General features: G+C 44.8%; 1 protein-coding gene and 1 non-coding gene across 2 annotated transcripts; one reads left to right on the top strand and one right to left on the bottom strand.

Annotated features, from left to right (window-relative positions):
* Positions 1-3,285: 3,285 nt before the first annotated feature.
* On the bottom strand, positions 3,286-4,387 carry LOC108310399 (cofilin-1-like). The gene is given in 2 exon segments (XM_017537437.2): positions 3,286-3,966; positions 3,969-4,387. Coding segments are annotated over 2 exon segments (498 nt in total). The 5' UTR covers positions 4,306-4,387; the 3' UTR covers positions 3,286-3,805.
* A 5,017-nt stretch (positions 4,388-9,404) lies between these two features.
* Positions 9,405-9,508, top strand: LOC119472493. The gene has a single exon (XR_005201645.1). It is a non-coding gene; the product is annotated as a U6 spliceosomal RNA (small nuclear RNA).
* The last annotated feature ends 1,869 nt before the right edge of the window (positions 9,509-11,377 follow it).

Here is an 11,377-nt window from a genome sequence, read left to right as displayed (position 1 = left end):
TTTTTTTTTTTTTTTTTTTTTGAGGCAGGGTCTCACTCTGTCCCCATGCTGGAGTGCTGTGGCATGGCTCATTGCTCACTGCAGCCTCAAACTCCCAAGCTCAACCAATTCTCCCACCTTAGCCTTTCAAGTAGCTAGGACTAACAGCATGCACCATCACACTCAGCTAATTATTATTATTTTAAAAAATTTTAGTAGACACAGGTTCTTGCTATGTTGCCCAGGCTGAACCTCTGAGCTCAGGCGATCTTCCTATGTCAGCCCCCAAAGTGTTAGGACTAGAGGCAATAACCATCAAACCCAGGTAAGTTTTTAACAATCTTAATGAATGCATGGATTTAAATATATTAGCTGTGTTTTAATCAATTATAGTTATTCTTTTTTGCAAAGGAGTCGGAGTCTCACTCTGTGGCCAGGCTGGAGTGCAGTGGCACGATCCCAGCTCACTGCAACCTCTGCCTCCTGGATTCAAGCAATTCTCTTGCCTCAGCCTCCTGAGTAGCTGGGACCTACAGGCACACGCCACCATGCCCAGCTAATTTTTGTATTTTTGGTAGAAACAGGTTTTCACCACATTGGCCAGGATGGTCTCTCTCTCTCTCTCTCTCTCTCTTTTTTTTTTTTTTCAAAGACGGGGTCTTGCTATGTTGCCCAGGCTGGAGTGCAGTGGCTATTCACAGGCGTGATCCCACTACTGATCAGCACCGGAGTTTTGACCTGCTCCGTTTCCGACCTGGGCAGCTTCACCCCTCCTTAGGCAACCTGGTGGCCCACGCTCCCAGGAGATAACCATATTGATGCTGAACTTATTGTGGACACCCTATCAGCATAGTGCACTACAGCCCAGAACTCCTGGGCTCAAGCGATCTTCCCACCTCAGCCTCCCGAGTAGCTGGGACTACAGGCATGCACCACTGCGCCCAGAGGTCTCAATCTCTTGACCTCGCGATCTGCCCACCGCAGCTTTCCAAAGTGCTGGGATTACAGGCTTGAGCCACTGCACCTGGCCAATTATAGTTATTCTTATTGAAATTCAAATTATTCCTCTTTGGTCAGAGAGCAAGTTCGTTGTTCTTTAGTCCTTTTGACACAATTCCAATCTATGACTCTTGGTGGCTCATGCCTGTAATCTCAGCACTTTGGAAGGTTGAATGAGGAAGACTGAGGCCAGGAGTTGGAGACCAGCCTGGTCAACATGGTGAGATCCCTATGTTTATTTAAAAAAAAAAAAAAAAAAAAAAAAAAAAACTTTTTTTTTTAAAAAAAAAAAAAAAAAAAAAAAAAAAGGAATTCCAGTAGCCTGTGATAGCTTCCTTGCTGTCTGGTATGAAAAGATGTTTCTTTTCTTTTTTCTTTTTTTTTTGAGACCAAGTTTCACTCATGTTGCCCAGGCTGGAGTGCAATGGTGTGATTTTGGTTCACTGCAACCTCCGCCTCCCAGGTTCAAGTGATTCTCCTGCGTCAGCCTCCTAAGTATCTGGGATTACAGGGGTGTGCCACCACACCCAGCTAATTTTTGTATTTTCAGTAGAGATGGGGTTTCACCATGTTGGCCAGGTTGGTCTCAAACTCCTGACCTCAGGTGATCCACCTGCCTTGGCCTCCCCAGTGCTGGGATTACGCATGTGAGCCACTGCACCCAGCCTGAAAAGATGTTTCTAGACTCATCTAGTAAATTTTCTGTCCCAGATCTGGAATCAGACAGCTTTGCAAGGAGTCCTGATTTCTCTTAGTAGGAAATGATATTTAGAGACTACAGCTTGAGTACTTTGGATACTTATTGCTACTGAGTCAGTCACTGTAGACATTTTCAGTGAATAGTTAGTAATTTTTAAAAAAATGGGAATCTTGCTCTGTTGCCCAGGCTGGATTGCAGTGGTGTAATCATAGCCCATTGCAGGAGTGAACTCCTAGGCTCAAGTGATTCTCCCTCCTCAGGTCCCCCAGTAGCTGGGACTACAGGCACACACCACCATGCTCAGCTAATTATTTATTTATCTACTTACTTATTTTTTAGATGTAGTCCCATTCTGTTGCCCAGGCTGGAGAGCAGTGGTGTGATCTTGGCTCACTACAATCTCTGCCTCTCAGGCTCAAGTGATTCCCCTGCTTCAGCCTCCTGAGTAGCTGAGATTACAGGCATGCACCATCATGCCTGGCTAATTTTTTGTATTTTTAGTAGAGACGGGATTTTGCCATGTTGGCCAGGCTGGTCTCAAACTCCTGACCTTGTGATCCCCCACCTCGGCCTCCCAAAGTGCTGGGATTACAGGCGTGAGCCACCACGCCTGGTCGGTAATTTTTTATTTTTTAGTAGAAATGAGGCTGGTCTTGGACTCCTGAGCTCTAGCACTCCTCCTGCCTCAGCCTCCCAAAGTGTTGGAATCACAGGTATGAGCCATTATGCCTAGCCTAGCTCATAATTTTTTTTTAATATGAAATGCATCAGGAGTTCATATTGATGTCTCCTATTGAAATTTAGAATTACAGATTTTAAAAATTATTTATTTATTTATTTATTTATTTTTGAGACAGAGTCTCACTTTGTCGCCAGGCGCCAGGCTGGAGTGCAGTAGCACAATCTCGGCTCACTGCAACCTCCACCTCCCAGGTTCAAGCAATTCTCCTGCCTCAGCCGCCTGAGTAGCTGAGACTACAGGTACGCGCCACCACACCCAGCTAAATTTTGTATTTTTTTAGTAGAGATGGGGTTTCACCATGTTGGCCAGGATGGTCTCTATCTCTTGACCTCGTGATCCACCCATCTTGGCCTCCCAAAGTGCTGGGATTACAGGTGTGAACCACGGCACCCAGCCTATTATTATTATTTTTGAGATGGAACCTTGCTCTGTTTCCCAGGCTGGAGTGCAGTGGCTTGATCTTGGCTCACTGCAACCTCTGCCTCCTGGGTTCAAGCAGTTATCTGCCTCAGCCTCCTGAGTAGGTGGGATTATAGGCGCACACCACTGCGCCTGGCTAATTTTTGTATTTTTAGTAGAGACAGGGCTTCACCATATTGGCCAGGCTGGTCTTGAACTCCTGACCTCGTGATTCACCTGCCTCAGCCTCCAAAAGTGTTGAGATTACAGGCGTGAGCCACTGCATCTGGGTAGATGTACAGGGCTTTAAATTAACCTCAGTCACTTTACATATTTTTCCCATGTCAAAAATCTTGATTCTCTTTTGAGGAAATAGAAAACTCCACTCTTAAATTAAGTTCATATGGAGTCTCAAGGGACTCAAATGGCCAAAACAATCTTTTTTTTTTTTTTCCATTAATGAGTCTTTTTATTGTCTTTTTTTTTTAATCAAAGTTCCCTTAGTAGTCCTGCTTCCATGAGTAGCAGTGACCAGGGGAAAAGGGAGAGGAACCAGCTGGCACAGGGAGGGGTCATCTCCACAACATTCCATTTATACACAGAACTAAACAGACAAACACAGAGTCACTATTGCGGTTAGAAGTTGGCAGCATGGGAAGGGGGAGGAACAAGTGGGGATTGGGGATGTTGTTAAAAAAAATACAGGCTCCCCCCACAACTGGGAGGCCTCAGGGAAAGTTGGTCTGCTTCAACCCAAGAGGAATCAGAAGATCAAAAGCAGTTTGGGAAGGCCAGAACCGTCAGGGATGGAGGGAGGAGGAAAATCCAGGGGGTGGGGGGCCTGTTTGGCAACTGGGGTGAAGGGATTGCCCTCCGCCTGCTGGGATCCCCCCAGCCCCTCCGGTCTGGCAGGAAGGGGGCAGACTGCAAGCCCCAAGGGCAGGTGTGGGGCTGCCAGATGCTCCAGGCAGGGGGCCAGAAGGGGCTCACAAAGGCTTGCCCTCCAGGGAGATGACGGCACTGCCCCCCAGCTTCTCTGCCAGGGTGCAGCGGTCCTTGACCTCCTCGTAGCAGTTTGCTTGCAATTCATGCTTGATCCCTGTCAGCTTCTTCTTGATGGCGTCCTTGGAGCTTGCATAGATCATTTGCTCTTAAGGGGCGCAGACTCAGGAGCCCAGAAGATAAACACCAGGTCCTCCTTCTTGCTCTCCTTGGTCTCGTAGGTTGCATCATAAAGGGCATAGCGGCAGTCCTTATCTGGCAGCATCTTGACAAAGGTGGCATAGGGGTCATCGACAGTTTGGCCCACATCACCCACCAGGATCTCCTTGCCCTCCTCCAGGATGATGTTCTTCTTCTCCTCACTCAGGCAGAAGAGCACAGCCTTCTTGCGCTTCTTCACCTCCTCTGGCGTTGAAGACTTATGCACCTTCATGTCATTGAACACCTGGATGACTCCATCAGAGACAGCCATACCAGAGGCCATGTTTCTGGAAGCGAAAAGGAGAGGGCACTGAAAGCCGCAGAAGAAGAGAGCGCTGCAGCCGCTGCCGGGACCCAACTGAACCCAAAACAATCTTAAAAAAGAGGAACAAAGGTGGAGGAGTGACACTTCCTGATTTCAAACTTGCTACAAAGCTATAGTAATCAAAACAGTGTGATACTTGCATAAAGACAGACATATAACCCACAGTACAGAATAGAGAGCCCATAAAAATAAAAATTTTCCATATAAGGCTGAATGATTTTCAACAGTGCCAAAACCATTCAATCGAGGAAAGGACAATTTTTTCAACAAATGGTTTTGGGAAAACTGGGTATCCACATGCAAAAGAATGATGTTGACCCGTACCTAACACCATGTACAAAAGTTAACTCAAAATGGATCAAATGGCTGAACCTAGTGACTCACATCAGTAATCCCCACACTTTGGGAAGCCAAGGCGGGAAGATCACTTGAGCCCAGGAGCTTGAAACCAGCCTGGTCAGCATAGCGAGATCCTATCTCTACAAAAGCAAAAAATAAAAATAGGAAAAAGAAAAGAATTAGCTGGGCATGGTGGTGCGTGCCTGTAGTCCCAGCTACTCAGGAGGCCAAGGCAGAGGATTACATGAGCCCAGGAGTTCAAATTCATGGCAGGGATCCATGGTCATGCCACTGTATTCCAGCCGGAGCATCATTGTGACCCTGTCTCACCCCTCTCCCCAAAAAAAGAACTAAAAAGGGACCAAATACCTAAATGTAGGACCTAAAACTATGAAACTCAGAAGAAAACATAGGGTATAATATTCATGACATTGAATTTGGCAGTTATTTCTTGGATACAGCATAAAAGCACAGGCCACAAAAGAAAGAAATAGATAAATTAGACATAAAATGTAAAAGCTTTTGTACACCAAATACAATATAATGAAGTAAAAAAATCAACCCATGGAATGGTAGTAAATATTTGCAAATTATGTATTTCGTAAGGATTCATACCCAGAACATATAAAGAACATATAAATAATAACAAAAAAAGAACAATTTAAAAATGGGCAAAAGAATTGAAGATATTTCTCTAGAGATGATATACAAATGGCCAATAGCACATGAGAAGGTGCTCAGCATCATTAGCTTTCAGGAAAATGCAAATAGAAACCACAAAGAGATACCACTTCACACCCATTAGGATGGCTGTTATCAGAAAAACAAGGTAACAGATGCTGGCAAAGATGTGGAGAAACTGGCACTCTTGTGCATTGCTGGCAGGAATGTAAAAATGGTGCAGTTGGTATGGAAAACAGCATGGTGGTTCCTCAAAAGAATTAAACAAGAATTAACATAGGATCCAGAAACTTCATAGTACTCAAAACTATTGAGAGCAGGAACTTAAATTGATATCTGTACATCAGAGTTCATAGCAGCATTATTTGCAGTAGCCAAAAGGTGGAAACAACCCAAATGTGCATTGATGTGTGACCAGTGTGATAGTTAACTTCATGTGTCAACTTGACCAGCCTAAGGAATGCCTTAGATTATTATTTCTGGGTGTGTCTGTGAGAGTGTTTCTGGAAGAGATTAGTATTTGAATCAGACTGAGTAAAAAGATCCACCCTATCCAATGTAGGTGGTCATCATTGAATCCACTGAGGGTGCAAATAGAACAAAAACATGTAGAAAAGGTGAATTATCTCCTTTATGAAGCTGTGACATCCATCTTCTCAGACATCAGAGCTCCTGGAGGCCTTCACACTCCGAGACATTACACCATTGACTTGCCTGGTCCTCAGGTCTTTGGACTTGGACTGAATTACACCACTAGGTCATCCAGCTTGCAGATGGCAAATTGTGGGACTTCTCAGCCTCCATAACCTTGTCAACCAATTCCCATAATAAATAGCCTCTTTCATATCTATATGTATTTGGCTTTGTTCCGGAGACCCTGCACTAATGCAAATAGACTAACAAAATGTGGGCCAGGCACCGTGGCTCACACCTGTAATCCCAGCACTTTGGGAGGCTGAGGCGGGCGGGTCACTTGAGGCCAGGAGTTCAAGACCAGCCTGGCCAACATGGTGAAACCCCTCGAAACCCTGTCTTTACTAGAAAAAAAAAATACAAAATTAGCTGGCTGTGGTGGTGCGCACCTGTAATCCCAGCTACTTGGGAGGCTGAGGCAGGAGAATCACTTGAACCTGGGAGACAGAGGTTGCAGTGAGCTGAGATCGTGCCACTGTACTCTAGCCTGGGTGACAGAGTGAGACTCTGTCTCAAAAACAACAACAACAAAAAAAAACCAAAAATGTGGTATGTACATGTAACGGAATATTCTTCACCCTTCACAAGGAAGGAAATTCTGATACATGCTACAATGAGGCGCCTTGAAGACAACATGCTACGTGAAATACTCCAGACACAAAAGGGCAAATGTTGTATGATTCTACTTATGTGAGATACCTATAATAGTCAAATTCATAGAGACAGGAAGTAGAAAACTGGTTACCAGAGGCTGGAGAGAAGGGGAAATAGGGTGTTATTGCTTAACAGATGCACAGAGTTTACGTTGGGAATGATTAAAAGATTCTGGAGCTGGATAGAGGTGACTGGTGGCTGCACACAGTGTGAATGCACAAATGCCTTTCAGCAGCACACTTATAAATGGGTAACATGGTAGATTTTGTGTTATATATATTTTACCACAATTTAAAAAATCTCAATTCTCTCTCTCTCTTTTTTTTTTTTTTTTTTTCAGAAATGGTTTCTTGCTATGTTGCCCAGGCTGGTCTTGAACTCCTGGGCTCTGGGCTCAAGCAGTCCTCCCACCTCAGCCTCCCAAAGTGCCGGGATTACAGGTATGAGCCACTGCACCCAGCCTCAGTTCTCAATGACACCCACCCATTACTCATTTGCTTTATCTCACACTGTATACAAAACACTTTCAGAATAATGATACCAACTCTATCTACGTAATAGAATTTTTTTTCTTTTTCTTTTTTTATTTCTCATAAAATGTATGACTCAACATAATATGATTTCTGAAAATATGTTTTTGTAGTTCTTGTTCTTAGGTTATAGCCCAGTACGGATGATAGTCAGATAACTGTTTTAAATCTTTTTGAATAGTTAATCTTCATAAAGTTATGCCAGCAAGTTGCTACATAGTTTTATTTTCCATTTTTAGAAACTGCTTTTTAAAGTTTTATTTTTCTGCATAAAATTTTTCCTCATATGATGTGAAATATTATTACATAGTTCCAAAGTCAAATCTATATAAGATTAAAAGAAGTCTGTTTCTATCCTTGTCCTCTCCAACCTGCTATCTCCCTCCCCTTATAGGTAACCAATTTTTTTTTTCTTTTTGAGCCGAAGTCTCACTCTGTTGCCCAGGCTGGAGCGCAGTGACACAATCTCAGCTCGCTGCAACCTTCACCTCCCGTGTTCAAGTGATTCTCCTGCCTCAGCCTCCTGAGTAGCTGGGATTGCAGGTGTGTGCCAACTATGCCCGCTAATTTTTGTATTTTTTAGTTGAGACGGGGTTTCACCATGTTGAAGACCTCCTTCAGGCTGGTCTTGAATTCCTGACCTTGTGATCCACCTGTCTTGGCCTCTCAAAGTGCTGGGATTACAGGCGTGAGCCACCGTTCCTGACCTTTTTTTTTTTTTTTTTTTTTTTTGAGAAGGATCTTGCTCTGTTGCCCAGACTGGGGCAACAGTTCAATCATAGTTCACTGTAGCCCTGAACTTCTGGGCTCAAGGGACCATCACACCTCAGTCTTTGGAGTAGACTGAGGAGACTGAGGCCTGAGACTACAGGGACGCACCACAACATCCCACTAATGAAAAGAAAATAGTAGAGATGAGGTCTTGCCATGTTGCCAAGGCTGGTTTCAGACTTCTGGGCTCAAGCAATCCTTCCACTTCGGCCTCTCAAAGAGCTGAGATTACAGGTGTGAGCCACCACACTTGGACAGGTAACCACTTTTTTCTATTTATTCTTCTTCTTCTCTCCTTCTTCCTCTTCGTAAGGGTTATTGCTGAGTTTAGAATGAGGAAACTGAGACCAGCATAAGAAAATAAATGCCAATTTATTCAGCTCCCGGGCGAGGTTTCATGGTCCTGGGGAAAGGGGCCAGGGAAGTCGCCCACGGCTTCCCAAGGTGTGGGGTTTTATAGCAAGTGAGCGTGTCTTGATTGGTTATGAGGGAACAGGACGTGGTCGGGGCAAGCTGCTATTGGTGGGTAGGTGGGATTTCCGGTGAGCTGGCTGCCCTGGGAGAGTGGGACCTGGACGGGGCAAAATGCTATTAGACAGGTTTTGGTGGGGCTTCTTTTAAATTTTGGCGGGGTTTTTTCAATGGCGGGCTTGGTGCTGAGCGCGGAGTGGTGACATAGTTTTCAGGTGTGGAGAGGGATGGGCATGTCGGAGCTCCTGGCTAAGCAACCGGCCTTACACTCTTCCCCTTATTCTCCTTCTTTTTCTCCTTCTTTCTTCTTCTTCCTTCTTTCTTCTTCTTGTTTTAGATGGAGTCTCACTCTGTGGCCCAGGCTTCTCCTTCTCCTCCTTCTTTTTACCCTTCTCCTTCTTTGTCTACTTCTCCTCCTTCTTCATCTCCTTCTCCTTCTTTTCATTCTCCTCCTTCTCTTCCTCCTCTTCCTCCTCCTCTGTCTTCATCTTCATCTTGATGGAGTCTCACTCTGTGGCCCAGGCTGGAGTGCAGATCTCAGCTCATTGCAACCTCCACCTCTGGGCTCAAGTGATCCTCCTGCCTCAGCCTCCTGAGTAACTGGGATTACAGGCATGTGCCACCATGTCTGGCTAATTATTTTTTGTATTTTTAATAGAGACAGGGTTTCACCATTTGGCCAGGCTGTTCTTGAACTCATGACCTCAGGTGATCCACCTGCCTCGGCCTCCCAAAGTGCTGGGATTACAGGCCTGAGCCACTGCACCCGACTTCTTTTTTCTTTTTTAAAAATATATTTTATATCCAGGGTTTCTTAGATAAATTGTAGTATGAGGATATCTTCTGATGAACAGAAATTTTGAATTTTAATATAGTAAAATTAATAAATGTTAAATGAATTTTTGTGTGTCTTCTATAAGGATTCTCTAATCAAGATCAGAAAGACTGATCTTTTACAGAGAAGATTAGCATGGCCCCTGTGCAAGGATGACATGCAAATTCGTGAAGTGTTCCATATATAAAATTTTTTTTTAATTTTTCATTAAAGTATATAAAAATAAAATAAAGAAAAACTGATCTTGATTGATCTCCTAGACTTAAGCGATCCTCCTGCCTTGGCCTCCCAAAGTGCTATGGTTATAGGTGTGAGCCACCACACCCAGCCAATTTCTTTAATATACATGAATATTTATAGGATTATTTCATTTTTCTTGTTGCAATGGAATATTTCTATTCCAGCTGCTATAACAAAATACCTTAGATTAGGTAGTTAATAAACAACAAATTTATTGCTTGCTTTCCAGAGGCTGGGAAGTCCAAGTCAAGGTGCCAGCAGGTTCAGTGTCCGGTGAGGTCTTGTTCTCTGCTTCAAATATGGTGCCTTCTTTTTTTGCCCAGGCTGAAGTGTAGTGGCATGATCTCCACTCACTGCAACTTCTGCTTACTGGGTTCAAGCAACTCTCTCTGCCTCAGCCTCCCGAGTAGCTGGGATTACAGGCACCCACCACCACGCTCAGCTGATTTTTGTATTTTTTAGTAGAGCTAGGGTTTTGCCATGTTGGCCAGGCTGGTCTTGAACTCCTGACCTCAGCTGATCCCCCCCACCCCCACCACCGCCACCTCGGCCTCCCAAAGTGCTGGGATTACGGGCATGAGCCACCGTGGCTTGCCAATATGGTGACTTCTTACTGTGTCTTCACAAGGCAGAAGGTGCAAAAGTCTCTTCTATTAATATAAGGGCACTAATCGCACTCTCATGACCTAATAGCCTTCCACTTCTGATTACCATCACTTTGGAATTTAGGCTTCAGCATAGCACTAGGTTTTCAAATTTATTGGTGTTCAGGACGGTTCTCATATGTTTTTAGTATCTTCGGCTGGGCATGGCAGCTCACACCTGTAATTGCAGCACTTTGAGAGGCCAAGGTGGGAGGATCACTCGAGGCCAGGAGTTGGAGACGAGCCTGGGCAACATAGTGGATCCAGCTCTATAAAAACAATTGAGAATAATTAGCTGGGTGTGATGGTGCACACCTGTGGCCCCAGCTACTCAGGAGGCTGAAATGGGAAAATCACTTGGGCCCAGGAGGTCAAGGCTGCAGTGAGCTGTGATTGTGCGACTCCGAGCCTAGGTGACAGAGTAAGATCTTGTTTCAAAAAAATTAAAAAAAATCTGGACCGGGTGCAGTGGTTTACACCTGTAATCCCAGCACTTTGGGAGGCCAAGGCGGGGGATTATGAGGTCAGGAGTTCAAGACCAGCCTGGCCCACATGGTGAAACCCCATCTCTTAAAAAAATTAGCTGGGTGTAGGGTGCATGCCTGTAGTTCCAGCTACTTGGGAGGCTGAAGCAGGAGTATCGCTTGAAGCCAGGAAGAGGAAGTTGCAGTGAGAAGATTGCACACTGCACTCCAGCCTGGGTGACAGAGTTAGACTCAGTCTCAAAAAAAAAAATTCTGGCTGGACCTGGTGGTTCACACCTGTAAGCCCAGCATTTTGAGAGGTCAAGGAGGGCAGATCACCTGAGGTCAGGAGTTCAAGACCAACCTGGCCAACATGGTGAAAGCTCATATCTACCAAAAATACAAAAGTTAGCCAGGTGAGGTGGCAGGCACCTGTAATCCCAGATACTTGGGAGGCTGAGGAACGAGAATCACTTGAACCTGGGAGGTGGAGGTTGCAGTGAGCCGAGATCGCACCACTGCACTCCAGCCTGGGCGACAGCGAGATTTCATCACACACACACACACACACACACACACCCAAAAACAACAAAAAATCTGCTATATCTATTGTTACATTTCCCTTTTCATTCGTTAGAGTATTGTACTTTCTCTTTTTATTGTCAGAGATTTACAGTGGCTCACGCCTATAATCCCAGCACATTGGGA

Source organism: Cebus imitator, unplaced genomic scaffold, assembly GCF_001604975.1.
Source record: "Cebus imitator isolate Cc_AM_T3 unplaced genomic scaffold, Cebus_imitator-1.0 Scaffold102, whole genome shotgun sequence".
NCBI lineage: Eukaryota > Metazoa > Chordata > Mammalia > Primates > Cebidae > Cebus > Cebus imitator.
The sequence above is the reverse complement of the archived record's forward strand: the minus strand, read 5'-3'. Positions and strand labels throughout refer to the sequence as shown.